This window comes from Rattus norvegicus, chromosome 20 (assembly GCF_021556685.1).
Source record: "Rattus norvegicus strain SHRSP/BbbUtx chromosome 20, alternate assembly SHRSP_T2T, whole genome shotgun sequence".
Taxonomy (NCBI): Eukaryota; Metazoa; Chordata; class Mammalia; order Rodentia; family Muridae; genus Rattus; species Rattus norvegicus.
The window spans coordinates 27115222-27130611 of NC_141553.1; the positions used below are offsets into that span (position 1 = coordinate 27115222).

The 15390-nt window shown below is 40.9% G+C and overlaps 1 protein-coding gene across 4 annotated transcripts in view; it reads left to right on the forward strand.

Moving 5' to 3' along the window:
- The window catches only part of Trappc3l (trafficking protein particle complex subunit 3L), a 115250-nt gene that overhangs the window by 49359 nt on the left and 50501 nt on the right, over positions 1-15390 (forward strand). For 2 of the 4 annotated variants that reach the window (XM_087596734.1, XM_087596735.1), the window contains 2 exons: positions 7959-8058; positions 11877-11947. Coding sequence is in view for 1 of the 4 variants with exons in the window: in NM_001432484.1 (NP_001419413.1) it covers positions 7959-8058 (100 nt within the window). In the remaining 3 variants the exon portion in view is untranslated. 4 annotated transcript variants of the gene reach the window in all.

Here is a 15390-nt window from a genome sequence, read left to right on the forward strand (position 1 = left end):
CACTTGTATATAAACCAATCGAAGATGAGGATTGAGAGTTCATCTTGGTGGATTTTTCCTTTGATGAATATGAAGTGTCCTTCCTTATCTTTTTTGATGACTTTTAGTTGAAAATCGATTTTATTCGATATTAGAATGGCTACTCCAGCTTGCTTCTTCTGACCATTTGCTTGGAAAGTTGTTTTCCAGCCTTTCACTCTGAGGTAGTGTCTGTCTTTGTCTCTGAGGTGTGTTTCCTGTAGGCAGCAGAATGCAGGGTCCTCATTGCGTATCCAGTTTGTTAATCTATTTCTTTTTATTGGGGAGTTGAGGCCATTGATGTTGAGAGATATTAAGGAATAGTGATTATTGCTTCCTGTTATATTCATATTTGGATGTGAGGTTATGTTTGTGTGCTTTCATTCTCTTTGTTTTGTTGCCAAGACGATTAGTTTCTTGCTTCTTCTAGGGTATAGCTTGCCTCCTTATGTTGGGCTTTACCCTTTATTATCCTTTGTAGTGCTGGATTTGTAGAAAGATATTGTGTAAATTTGGTTTTGTCATGGAATATCTTGGTTTCTCCATCTATGTTAATTGAGAGTTTTGCAGGATACAGTAACCTGGGCTGGCATTTGTGTTCTCTTAGGGGCTGTATGACATCTGTCCAGGATCTTCTGGCCTTCATAGTTTCTGGCGAAAAGTCTGGTGTGATTCTGATAGGTCTGCCTTTATATGTTACTTGACCTTTTTCCCTTACTGCTTTTAATATTCTTTCTTTATTTTGTGCGTTTGGTGTTTTGACAATTATGTGACGGGAGGTGTTTCTTTTCTGGTCCAATCTATTTGGAGTTCTGTAGGCTTCTTGTATGCCTATGGGTATCTCTTTTTTTAGGTTAGGGAAGTTTTCTTCTATGATTTTGTTGAAGATATTTACTGGTCCTTTGAGCTGGGAGTCTTCACTCTCTTCTATACCTATTATCCTTAGGTTTGATCTTCTCATTGAGTCCTGGATTTCCTGTATGTTTTGGACCAGTAGCTTTTTCCGCTTTACATTATCTTTGACAGTTGAGTCAATGATTTCTATGGAATCTTCTGCTCCCGAGATTCTCTCTTCCATCTCTTGTATTCTGTTGGTGAGGCTTGTATCTACAGCTCCTTGTCTTTTCTTTTGATTTTCTATGTCCAGGGTTGTTTCCATGTGTTCTTTCTTGATTGCTTCTGTTTCCATTTTTAATTCCTTCAACTGTTTGATTGTGTTTTCCTGGAATTCTTTCAGGGATTTTTGCGATTCCTCTCTGTAGGCTTCTACTTGTTCTCTAAGGGAGTTCTTTATGTCTTTCTTGAAGTCCTCCAGCATCATGATCAAATATGATTTTGAAACTAGATCTTGCTTTTCTGGTGTGTTTGGCTATTCCGTGTTTGCTTTGGTGGGAGAATTGGGCTCCGATGATGCCATGTAGTCTTGGTTTCTGTTGCTTGGGTTCCTGCGCTTGCCTCTCGCCATCAGATTATCTCTAGTGTTACTTTGTTCTGCTATTTCTGACCGTGGCTAGACTGTCCTATAAGCCTGTGTGTCAGGAGTGCTGTAGACCTGTTTTCCTGTTTTCTTTCAGCCAGTTATGGGGACAGAGTGTTCTGCTTTCGGGCGTGTAGTTTTTCCTCTCTACAGGTCTTCAGCTGTTCCTGTGGGCCTGTGTCTTGAGTTCACCAGGCAGGTTTCTTGCAGGGGAAAAGTTGGTCCTACCTGCAGTTCCAAGGCTCAAGTTTGCTCGTGGGGTACTGCCTAAGTCCTCTCCGCGGCGGCAGCAACCGGGAAGATCTGCGCCGCTCTTTCCGGGAGCCTCCGTGCACCAGGGTTCCAGATGGCGTTTGGTGTTTTCCTCTGGCGTCTGGATGTGCACAGAGTGCAGTCTCTTCTGGTTTCCCAGGCGTGTCCGCCTCTCTGAAGGTTTAGCTCTCCCTCCCACGGGATCTGGGTGCAGAGAACTGTTTATCCGGTCTGTTTCCTTCAGGTTCCGGCGGTGTCTCAGGCGCAGGGGTCCTGCTGCTCCTGGGCCCTCCCCTACGGGAACCCAGAGGCCTTATACAGTTGCCTCTTGGGCCAGGGATGTGGGCAGGGGTGGGCAGTGTTGGTGGTCTCCTCCACTCTGCAGCCTCAGGAGTGCCCACCTGATCAGGCGGTGAGGTCTCTCTCCCACGGGGTTTGGGAGCAGAGAGCTGCTGCGGGCCGGGATCCGCGGGTGAACCCCATTTTTTAATAGGGTTATTTGTCTCCCTGCAGTCTAACTTCTTGAGTTCTTTGTATATTTTGGATATAAGCCCTCTATCTGTTGTAGGATTGGTAAAGATCTTTCCACAATCTGTTGGTTGCCATTTTGTCCTAACATCAGTGTCCTTTGCCTTACAGAAGCTTTGCAGTTTTATGAGATCCCATTTGTTGATTCTTGATCTTAGAGCATAGGCCATTGGTGTTTTGTTCACGAAATTTTCTCCAGTGCCCATGTGTTCGAGATGCTTCCCCACCTTTTCTTCTATTAGTTTGAGTGTATCTGGTTTGATGTGGAGGTCCTTGATCTACTTGGACTTAAGCTTTGTACAGGGTGATAAGCATGGATCGATTTGCATTCTTCTACATGCTGACCTTCAGTTGAACCAGCACCATTTGCTGAAAATGCTATCTTTTTTCCATTGAATGGTTTTGACTCCTTTGTCAAAAATCAAGTGACCATAGGTGTGTTCATTTCTGGGTCTTCAATTCTATTCCACTGGTCTATCTGTCTGTCTCTATACCAATACCATGCAGTTTTTATCACTATTGCTCTGTAATACTGCTTGAGTTCAGGGGTAGTGATTCCCCCAGAAGTCCTTTTATTGTTGAGGATAGTTTTAGCTATCCTGGGTTTTTTGTTATTCCAGATGAATTTGCAAATTGTTCTGTCTAACTCTATGAAGAATCGGATTGGTATTTTGATGGGGATTGCATTGAATCTGTAGATCGCTTTTGGTAAAATGGCCATTTTTACTATGTTAATCCTGCCAATCCACGAGCATGGGAGATCTTTCCATCTTCTGAGGTCTTCTTCAATTTCTTTCTTCAGGGGCTTGAAGTTCTTATTGTACAGATCTTTTCCTTGCTTGGTTAAAGTCACACCGAAGTATTTTATATTATTTGGGACTATTATGAAGGGTGTCGTTTCCCTAATTTCTTTCTCGGCTTGTTTCTCTTTTGTGTAGAGCAAGGCTACTGATTTATTTGAGTTAATTTTATACCCAGCCACTTTGCTGAAGGTGTTTATCAGGTTTAGTAGTTGTCTGGTGGAACTTTTGGGATCACTTAAATATACAATTATATCATCTGCAAATAGTGATATTTTGACTAATTCTTTTCCAATCTGTATCCCCTTGATCTCCTTTTTTTGTCTGATTGCTCTGGCTAGATCTTCAAGAACTATATTGAATGAGTAGGGAGAGAGTGGGCAGCCTTGTGTATTTCCTGATTTTAGTGGGATTGCTTCAAGTTTCTCTCCATTTAGTTTAATATTAGCTACTGGTTTGCTGTATATGGCTTTTACTATGTTTAGGTATGGCCCTTGAATTCCTATTCTTTCCAGGACTTTGATCATGAAGGGGTGTTGAATTGTGTCAAATGCTTTCTCAGCATCTAATGAAATGACCATGTGGTTTTGTTTTTTCAGTTTGTTTATATAATCGATTACGTTGATGGTTTTCTGTATATTAAACCATCCCTGCATGCCTGGGATGAAGCCTACTTGATCATGGTGAATGATTGTTTTAATGTGCTCTTGGATTCAGTTTGCCAGAATTTTATTGAGTATTTTTGTGTCAATATTCATAAGGGAAACTGGTCTAAAGTTCTCTTTCTTTGTTGGGTCTTTGTGTGGTTTAGGTAAAAGAATAATTGTGGCTTCATAGAAGGAATTTGGTAGCGCTCCATCTGTTTCAATTTTGTGGAATAGTTTTGGTATGAGGTCTTCTATGAAGGTCTGATAGAATTCTGCACTGAACCCGTCTGGACCTGGGTTCTTTTTGCTTGGGAGACCTTTAATGACTGCTTCTATTTCTTTAGGAGTTATGGGGTTGTTTAAATGGTTTATCTGTTCCTAATTTAACTTCAGTACCTGGTATCTCTCTAGGAAATTGTCCATTTCCTGCAGATTTTCAAGTTTTGTTGAATATAGGCTTCTGTAGTAGGATCTGATGATTTTTTTTAATTTCCTCTGATTCTGTAGTTATATTTCCCTTTTCATTTCTGAATTTGTTAATTTGGACACACTCTCTGTGTCCTCTCATTATTCTGGCTAAGGGTTAATCTATCTTGTTGATTCTCTCAACGAACCAACTTTTGGTTCTGTTGATTTTTGTATGGTCCTTTTTGTTTCTATTTGGTTGATTTCTGCTCTGAGTTTGATTATTTCCTGCCTTCTACTCCTCCTGGGTGTATTTGCTTCTTTTTCTTCTGAAGCTTTTAGGTGTGCTGTCAAGCTGCTGATATATGCTCTCTCCTGTTCTTTCTACAGGCACTCAGAGGTATGAGTTTTCCTCTTAGCACAACTTTCATTGTGTCCCTTTGGTTTGGGTATGTTGTACCTTCATTTTCATTAAATTCTATGAAGTCTTTAATTTCTTTATTTCTTCCTTGACCAGGTTATCATTAACCATGTTCAACTTCCATGTATATGTGGGCGTTCTTCCTTTATTGTTATTGAAGACCAGCTTTAGCCCGTGGTGGTCTGATAGGATGCATGGGATTATTTCTATCTTTCTGTATCTGTTGAGGCCTGTTTTATGACCAATTATATGGTCAATTTTGGAGAAAGTACCATGAGGTGGTGAGAAAAGGTATATCCTTTTGTTTTAGGATAGAATGTTCTATAAATATCTGTTAAGTCCATTTGGTTCATGACTTTTCTTAGTCTGTCTATGGCTCTGTTTAATTTCTGTCTCCATGATCTGTCCATTAATGAGAGTGGGGTGTTGAAATCTCCTACTATTATTGTGTGAGGTGCAATGTGTGCTTTGAGCTTTAGTAAGGTTTCTTTTATGTATGTAGGTGCCCTTTTATTTAGAGCATAGATATTTAGGATTGAGAGTTCATTCTTGGTGGATTTTTCCTTTGATGAATATGAAGTGTCCTTCCTTATCTTTTTTGATGACTTTTAGTTGAAAATCGATTTTATTCGATATTAGAATGGCTACTCCAGCTTGCTTCTTCAGACCATTTGCTTGGAAAGTTGTTTTCCAGGCTTTTACTCTGAGGTAGTATCTGTCTTTGTCTCTGAGGTGTGTTTTCTGTAGGCATCAGAATGCAGGGTCTTCATTGGGTATCCAGCTTGTTAACCTATGTCTTTTTATTGGGGAGTTGAGACCATTGATGTTGAGAGATATTAAGGAATAGTGATTATTGCTTCCTGTTATATTCATATTTGTATGTGAGATTATGTTTGTGTGCTTGTCTTCTCTTTGTTTTGTTGCCAAGATGATTAGTTTCTTGCTTTTTCTAGGGTGTAGCTTGCCTCCTTATGTTGGGCTTTACCATTTATTATCCTTTGTAGCATTGGATTTGTAGAAAGATATTGTGTAAATTTGGTTTTGTCATGGAATATCTTGGTTTCTCCATCTATGTTAATTGAGAGTCTTGCTGGATACAGTAACCTGGGCTGGCATTTGTGTTCTCTTATGGTCTGTATGACATCTGTCCAGGATCTCCTGGCTTTCATAGTCTCTGGTGAGAAGTCTGGTGTGATTCTGATAGGTCTGCCTTTATATGTTACTTGACCTTTTTCCCTTACTGCTTTTAATATTCTTTGTTTTGTGCATTTGGTGTTCTGACTATTATGTGACCGGAGGATTTTCTTTTCTGGTCCAATCTATTTGGAGTTCTTTAGGCTTCTTGTATGTTTATGGGCATCTCTTTCTTTATGTTAGGGAAGTTTTCTTCTATGATTTTGTTGAAGATATTTACTGGTCCTTTGAGACTGGAGTCTTCACTCTGTTCTATACCTATTCTGTTCTATACCTATTATCCTTAGGTTTGATCTTCTCATTAAGTCCTGGATTTCCTGTATGTTTTGAACCAGTAGCTTTTTCAGTTTTACATTATCTTTGACCATTGTGTCGATGATTTCTATGGAATCTTCTGCTCCTGAGATTCTCTCTTCTATCTCTTGTATTCTGTTGGTGATGCTTGTATCTACGGCTCCTTGTCTCTTCCTTTGGTTTTCTATATCCAGGGTTGTTTCCCTGTGTGCTTTCTTTATTGCTTCTAGTTCCATTTTTAATTCCTTCACCTGTTTGATTGTGTTTTCCTGTAATTCTTTCAGGGATTTTTGTGATTCTTCTCTATAGGCTTCTACTTGTTAATTTATGTTTTCCTCCGTTTCTCTAAGGCAGTTCTTCATGTCTTTCTTGAAGTCCTCCAGCATCATGATCTAATGTGATTTTAAATCTAGATCTTGCTTTTCTGGTGTGTTTTGATATTCAGTGTTTGCTTTGGTCGAGAATTGGGTTCTGATGATGCCATGTAGTCTTGGTTTCTGTTGCTTGGGTTCCTGAGCTTACCTCTTGCCATCAGGTTGTCTCTGGTGTTACCTTGTTCTGCTATTTCTGACAGTGGTTAGACCGTCCTATAGTCCTGTGTGTCAGGAGTGCTGTATACCTGTTTTCCTGTTTTCTTGTAGCCTGTTATGGGAGCAGAGTGTTCTGCTTTCAGGTGTGTAGTCTTTCCTGTCTACTGGTCTTCAGCTGTTCCTGTGGGCCTGTATCCTGAGTCCACCAGGCAGGTTGCTTGGAGCAGAAAAGTTGGTCTTACCTGTGGTCCAGTGGCTCAAGTTGCTGGTTGGGGGCTGCTTTTGAGCTCTCCGTGAGGGCAGCAACCAGGAGGGCCTGTGCTGCCTTTTCTTGGCCCCCCTTGCACCAGGATTCCAGATGACATAAGGTGTTTTCCTCTGGAGTCAGAAATGTGGGCAGAGTGTAGTCTCTTCTGGCTTCCCAGGCATGTTTGCCCCTCTGAAGGTTTAGCTCTCCCTCCCAAGGGATTTGGGTGCAGAGAACTGTTGACCAGGTCCCTTCAGGTCCAGGTGGTGTCTAGACTTCGGGGGACCTGCCGCTCAAGTGCCCCTATCTTCCAGTTCCCAGAGGCGGTATACCTGGATTAGAGATTCTTTAGAGACAGAGACTGTGGCATCTCTTGGTATTTCTTCTTAGAAATTTAAGTTCTTCAATGTGTCTTGTTCAAGGAAGCTGTTGGGTTGTCTTAGCCACTTATTCCATTATGGTATGACACCCCAGTATACGCTTTCTGAATTTTACTTTAGCTACTGTTAGATGTAATGGCTTGGGTAAAGTTAGTAGTAGATAAATATGCACCTTCCCTTGGGCCCATTATTCCAGTTTCTATGGAGTGAAAAATGTTTTTTTTCTGAAGTTGCTTTCCAACCTCTACACACACACACACACACACACACACACACACACACACACACACGGGGGAGGAGGATGGGGAAACAGAAAGGGAGATAAACTTAAGAAACTTAAGAGCTGAAACCTTTAGTGGCAGTGAAATATATCGTTCTAGTCCCTTCCCCTCTTCCTCACTCAGATCCTGTTATAAATGTAGCTCCCTTGTCATGATGAGTACACTATGAGAAGTTTGAGTATCCAGGGCCACACCCACAAGCACAAATTAGCAAGAATCTTACTCTGTTTCACAACAGCTAACACTGGGAAATATTACACCACAGGCAAGCATCCTTCTCTGAATTTACAGTCAAGTTTGGCCATTCTCACCTCCAGTTAGATTCCTCTGCTCACAGAAACTAATTAATATTTCCTTGATATGCTGATCTATGCTTGTGGTCTGCAGAACACACACAAAAAACTATTACCTAAGATAATTTGACCTGTTACATTGGGCCCAGTTTGTTCTCTGCCAGGTAAATCATACTTTATTTCATTCACAGGGGTTACAGTATTGGAACACGGCTGGTGGAAGATTTTTTGGCTCGATCCTGTGTGAGAAGATGCCATAGTTATTCAGAAATTATCGATATAATTGCCCAGGTAAATGCATTTCTGGTTGTGTCAATGGATCTTGAAAACATGCCAAGTATGAGGATATATACCTATAAGCTCTATAATACTACTATTTTCGAGGTTGAGGCAAGAGGATTGTGAATTCTAGGTTTGTCTGTGCTAAATAGTATGTTCCAGGGAAGCCTGAGCTACATGAGATTCTGTCTCAAAAGCAAAACAAACAACAATAAACAACTAAAATTCTTTCTGAACATGGTAGTCTTCAGTTCTGACTAAACAGGTTCCATTTGCATTTGTTGCTAGGTGATGAGAGAGGAGATTATGATAGAAAAGCTTTTTATTTTCACACAGACATATAACTATTATGAACTGAAGACCAAGCTTCTAAATTGACATATACATACATACATACATACATACATACATACATACATATCTATATATATGTACATATGTATATGCTATGTGTGGATATAAGAGAATGTGTGTATATGTATGTGTGCATGAAAGAGTATGTGTGTGTTATGTGTGTATGAGTGTGTGCATGTGAAAGAGAATGTATGCATTCTGTGTATGCTGAATATGTGAGTCAGTGTGTTGGGTGTGTGTGTGTGTGTGTCATATTGGTAGCAGTGTTTTACAGGAAATTGGGAAGGTGACTTGGCTGGTGAAATATCTGTTACACAAGCATGGGAACTGAAGTTCATATCTCCAGCAGAGTTGGAAAGTTCTTGGATGACCTAGGGGTGCCCATCAGGGAATCAAGCATTATAGAACAATCTGTGTAAAGAAGTCTCCAATGGTAACATCATCTCTGGCATGTTTTGAAGGTTGATAGTTTCAGAAGCTAGACGAAGCTGCTGAGATTCAGTCCTTTATGGAGCCAAAATGTAGTCTTGGAAGCTGTGAAAGGAGCAATTCTCCTAGCCTGCAGCCTTAGGTTACTAACTGGAGGATGAAGCAGTGGAAGCCTGAGCAGACCCTGTGTGCTTCCAAGAAATAGTGAAGGCAGAGACAAGCAAGGCAGTGAGGGCTCAGATCCTAAAGTCTTCAGGCTTCTTCCTCTGAAAAAGCAGACCAGGCCTTCAGAAGTTTCCCTTTCTGCCTCATCCTACAAGTCTGTAGCAGTACCCAGTTAAATTATCAAATTGATCATTGATCCAAGTGGTGACTCATTCCTCACTACCTGACCCAGTGTTCCCGATGAAATACGCATACACACACACACACACACACACACACACACACACACACACACACACACACAGAGAGAGACAGAGAGAGACAGAGAGAGACAGAGAGAGACAGAGAGAGACAGAGAGAGACAGAGAGACAGGGAGACAGAGACAGAGAGAGACAGAGAGAGACAGAGAGAGACAGGGAGACAGAGACAGAGAGAGACAGAGAGAGACAGAGGGAGACAGAGAGACAGGGAGACAGAGACAGAGACAGAGAGAGACAGAGAGACAGGGAGACAGAGACAGAGACAGAGAGACCTGGTAAAGGCAGTCCTCTTGGGACCATTCTTCCCTGGCTTCTACATGGCAGGGCTATGCTCTTTGTCCCACACTTTCTTAGGCATGGTATCTTTCCTCTCCTCCTCCCAGAATGAAGGATCTTCTTCAGCTCCTCTCCCTCTGTCCCTAGCCTGGGAATCCTAAAAGTCCTACCTCTGTCTGCCCTGCCCAGCCATTAGCTGTCAGCATCTTTATTTACCAATCAGAACCAACTGGGTGCAGGGTCCATGAGTGTTCCACAAACACTGTGAGCATTTTGGGGGACCCAAATTACATAAGAATACAAGCAGTTGCGTAGGTCTGAGATAGTCCCAGTTCTGAAGCCCCAGATGACTTGAATTTCTAGGGGACAGGCTAGGCCCTTGATAGGTTGAATGTAGTTGTGAAAATAAGGTGAAAAAATGAGACCAATCAGAGAAGAGTTGTCAAATTTATAGGGAAAGGGGGATTCTAAATCACCCTAGAATTGCCAAAAATTCACAATCAAGTCTACAGATCTCTACCTCTGCAGAAGTAAGAAAAGAGGTACCGATTTGCTTTTCATTTTGTTTTCACAAAGTTTCATCAGTTTCTAGTTGCTACAGATTTTTTTAAGGCGGTTGCCAGCTTCTTAGTTTTAGGGTTTTAGCTGCTGATTCAGCCTGGGGTCTCCATTCATTGTTAATGTTTTCTTTACTTTGTTCCCACAACACAAATACTTTGCAATTTCTTTGTGGAGGTCAATACAGCACAATGGGCAACCTTACAGTAGACATGCCCCAAACCACTACCAAAAGTAGCCCTGTAGAAGGGACTAGTTTTACCAGCGTTAGAAATTATTTCCTGGCACAGTATTTTCCCAAAAGCAAAGCAAAGCTTCCTGTGCTTTACTCGATATCTGATGCATGTACTAGTAGTAGTATCTTACACAGCCCTGATGTATGGAAAGCAGTTTGGAATCATCCAACATGAGCTCATCTTTCTTAGAACAACCCATCTTTAGGCAGCATCCTCTCATCCCAGACCTGTGTTTGTCAGGCTAGTGTTACTTTGTGACCTAGTTAGTATTCGAAGACACAAGATATGTAGGAAGCCTTGGCATGCTGCAGAATTCGGTTCACATCACAGACCTACTAAGCTAGTTTCTCCCTCTTTTCTCCTCTGAGCTGGGATATTTACATACATGATGAAACTGACCCCTCACATGAATGGCTAGAACACAGAACTCATTCTGTGATTCTGAGTACAGGTACTGTCTTTGGACTGTCAATCTCAGAGCATCTCTCTGAGAAGGCAGAATAGAAGTTGATTATTGACATTTTTCCAGTAAGAAAACCAAGTTCCAGAAAGAGTATGATGGACATGAGTAGCATATATGAGGAAATAACTTTCAACACTAGAATCCAAATGAAAGTTGTTTCTACTTTATTATTCTATTATTACTATTATTTTATGGTTAGTGAATCATGAAGCTGATATTGGAATCCAGCTGTCTTCCAACTTCAGCACAGCGAATTTAGTACCATTAAGAAGGTTTAAGAAGAGAAAAAGAAAAAAGGAAATTCCTTTCCATATGAGTTAGTGGAATATATGCAAATTCTGGCAGCAGTGTTCTGTGTATGTGTATTTATGTTTGGGAATAAGTGCATGTATATGAAGTTGAGAGATCATTCTTCAGGTACCACCTACCTTACATTTTTACATTGACTCTCTCGTTATTATAGAGTTCCCTCTTCCAGCGAGGTTATCAGGCCAGGGAGCCATGGGGATCTGCCCATCTCATCTGCAAAAGTATCTGGGATTATAACATGTGCTATAACATCTGCATTTTCCAGAGCTGCCACACCTGGCTTTTTACATGGATACAGGCCATCAAACTCAGACCCTTAGGCTTCCATGCCAGGCATTTCTTCAACTGAGTTATCTCCCCAAAACTTAAAAGCAGAAGTTTTAAAAATAACTTCACTAAAGCACTTATGTGTGTGTGTGGGGGGGGACGACTATAAAAGCACATGTCATTTTAATGTAAAGTGAATACTATGACTAAAATATATTAACATTCATGGCCCTACTTACCATATTTCCTGTTGGTAGCTACCCTAATCCTTTTGATTAATAAGTCACTGTATCCCAATAATGATGATTCTGAAATCTCTTTGGGAATGACTTCCCTTGGCCTTTTCCTGAATTCATCCCAGTGTCTTAAATGTGCATATAAAGTTAAATATAAAATATGTCTAAGGGATAACAAGTTTCCAGATTATTAAGACAGAACACTGGCTGATAACTTGTAAAGTCATATAATATGGGAATTAAAACTTCTTGTACTTAAAGTTGTTTTTTTTTTAGGCTTGAAATCTGAAAAGGAATGACTTCAAAAGCTGATTAGGACTTAATTCTAAAGTCATGTTTGTAGAACAGTGAGTAATTTATTCCTTTGAATCTGGTCATATGATCCATGTTTTCTATTTAAATAATGTAGCATACTCCTGTTTAAAAGGACATGATTGGCAGGTTTTTTTTTTTTTTTTTAGAAATCACTTAAGAGCAATTAGCAGTTGAGAATTGGGGTTTGTGTAGCCTGTTATGGAGAAATGGAGGTTGGTTATTTTCTGTCATACATTGAAAGACTGAAGCTCATCTGCTCTGTGCTCAGTACATTGATATCCTGGGGGATACTGACTGCTGGTCTCAGTGAGCTTCAGAGTACAGAGTGCAGTAGCACAGGGCGTCCTTCAGTTTTCTCTTGGTGTTCTTCTTAGATCTGTGGACCTAGAGTGGTAATCCCACCTATTCATCTAAATCAGAAAAACAAAAGGAAATAAGACTTCAAAAGGAAATAAGCTTCTGGGTTGGCTGGTCTTATGCCAACTCGACACAAGCTAGAGTCATCTGAAAAGAGAGAACCTTAACTGAGAAAATACTTCCAACTGTAAGGCATTTTCCTAGTTGGTGATTGAGGCAGAAAGCCCAGCCTAATATGAGTGGTGTCATCCCTGGGCTGGTGGTCCTGGGTTCTATAAAAAAAAAAGCCAGCTGAAGAAGTCATGGGAAGGAAGTAAGGTACTAAGTAGCATGGCCTCTATCAACTCCTGCCTCCAGGTTCCTGCCCTGTTTGAATTCCTCTCCTGATTTCCTTTGGTAATACACAACAATGTTAAATAAAAAAATTTACTCCAAATAAACCCTTTCCTCCACAAAATGCTTTTTAGGGCATAGTGTTTCATTGTAGCAATGAAGATCCTAAGGACAGCTTCTCTAGTAAGAAAGAAATCCCTGTCAGAACCTTTAGCTAGATGCAATGGCACAAGTTGTAATTCTAGCATTTAGGAGGCTGAGGCAAGGGAATCGTGAATCTAAGACCAATCTAAGCTATACAGAAATTGAAGCCAGCTGCAGAATGAGACTGTCTCAATACAAAACAAAACAGAAAGACATCACTTTTTCCTATTCAAAATTATTATCCAAAGTACTTTATGAAGGTTATTCTTGGAGTTGCCTAATATGACAAAAGCCCCATGTGGAAGGTTCTTGTTGCCTGTGCTCATCTGAGGAATGCTGTCTATGTGCTGTTAGCTACAGGAAGATTACACAGCCGAAAACAAAAATAACAATTCCAGTGTAAACTATGGTGCACGTTTGGTCATTCATGGTTCCAGGCCTAAGCCAGAACTTGGTGCTTGGTAAAACTAAGTATTAGTTGGAAAGGTCAAAAGGAGAGGGGAGGAAGGAAAGCAAGCTGTTGTTTAAGGCCGTTGGGACAAGAGCTTTTCTCTAACAGGCAGGGCAGTGGCATGCTCCTCCCTCAACCCCTTTCAGGAGGATGCGTATTGTGGCCTTACCTGGTGTTAAAATTTTCTTTGTAGAGATTAAAGAAGAGCTGTCTCTATGTACCAGGTCAGAAAGAAATCAAGTGGAAAATGGTATATGGAGCATGAAGAAGGGAGGAAGGGAGGGAAGGAGGGAGGAAGGAAGGAGGAAGGGAGGGAGAGGGAGGGAAGAGAGGAAGGGAGGGAGAGGGAGGAAGGGAGGGAGAGGGAGGAAGGGAGGGAGAGGGAGGAAGGGAGGGAGAGGGAGGAAGGGAGGGAGAGGGAAGAAGGAGGAAGGGAGGAAGGAGGAAGGGAGGGAGGAGGAAGGGAGGGAGAGGGAGGGAGGGAAGAGATGGAGAGAGGGAAGGAAGGAAAGAAGTAGTGAAAGAGGAACAAGGAACGGAGGGAAGAAGGGAAGGAGAGAGGGAAGGGGAGAAAAAGAGGGAGGAGTGAAAGAAAGGAAGGAAAAGAAAGAGGACGGACATAAAAAGAAAAAGCAACGAACACAAAAAAAGATTAATATGTCAGTCAAAGAGAGAAAAGGTCTGCACACAATGTTCCCCATTAAGAGAGCATATTCTGTCTTTAACAGCAATAAAGTGTCTTCTACAAATGGCAGCCATCAAACTGCATAATATTTGACAGACTAGACACAAGACAGTCAGAGTTAAAATTTAAAACATGCAGGACACCTGCTTTCCATCACTCTTCTCTCTAAACGTTTCATGTCTTGTCAGCCATCCTGTGTAAATTCCTGTCCTCAGTGAGGTTGCATTTCTACCCCTGTCAACTTCTTCTTAGCAATAAAAAGAACATTTTTCCATTCTCACAAACAGAGCAGCTGTCTCCTAGACACCTCTTGCTTCCAACACCTGGTTTTTCACCTCTTAATCATTTTTACTTCTTATAAAAAATGCTCTCACCTAGAGTGATGATGTCACCTGCTTCAGGAGCATTTTGACACAAGATGCAAGGTCAGGCTTCAGCTATGAGCTCGCCCATAGATGCTTTCCTTATAATTAGCAGCTTTCATTAAAAAGACCTGGCCTTTGGCAGCATTGTCTCATTAACCCTTTAAACTCTCTTCAGAGGAATCTGGTCGTAAACGTGGCTGAGTCAGTTTTAGATAACTAGGACAAATTCAGATGGGTTTAGTCATAGTTTATCCCCGGAGAACATAGGAGAGGCAGGAAAAGAAGCCATGACTGCTTTGCTTGGCTGATCTCTCAGGTGTGCAGCTCTCCGCCTTATTTCTGAAATGCAGAACATCTGCAGAACCCATAGTAGCTGTCTCTTTCAGAGAAAGAGAGAAGAAGGATAAATTCAAACTAATTTACTAGACAGAGGAATGTATGTCCAGGCAGGAAAGTGATTCCTCTGAACGAGTTAGGAGGCTGGATGAGAACAGCACTTTTCTGCACTTCTCTGCCTTTCAGGGTTGAGGGGTGGGAAGTTTCATGGGTTAACAGAACTCTTTCTTTCTCTTATTTTCTCTCACTTTGTACTTTCCAGCAGCTAGACACCAGACCCTCCTTTCAATGTGTGTAATATCTAAAATTTTGCCATCTAGTGGCCGGAAGAAAAATCTTACAGGAAAGAAGGGTAGCACCATATTTTCTACCTTTTTTTCTTTTTAAGGAGATAATAACCTAAATTTGGGTTTAATTTTCTGCAACATTAAAATAGATTCAGTTTTAAAATGTGACTTTATCATCTACAAGTTTAATTTTTGTAGTTGTAGTCAAGGATAGCTACAAATATTACCCAAGATACACAGGTAGGCTTTCATATCATATCCTGGTTACTTTTTTTTTTTTTTTTGTCAGCTTGACACAAGCTAGAGCAGCAGTTCTTAAAGGACCCTTCCACATGGATCACCCAAGACCATCTACATATCAGATAATTACATTGTGATTCATACAGCAGCATAATTACAGTTATGAAGTAGCAACAGAAATAATCTTATAGTTGGAGGGAAGGGTCACCTCAACATGAGAAACTGTATCAAAGAGTCACAGCATAGCAAGACTGAGAAACACTGATCTGGAGTTACC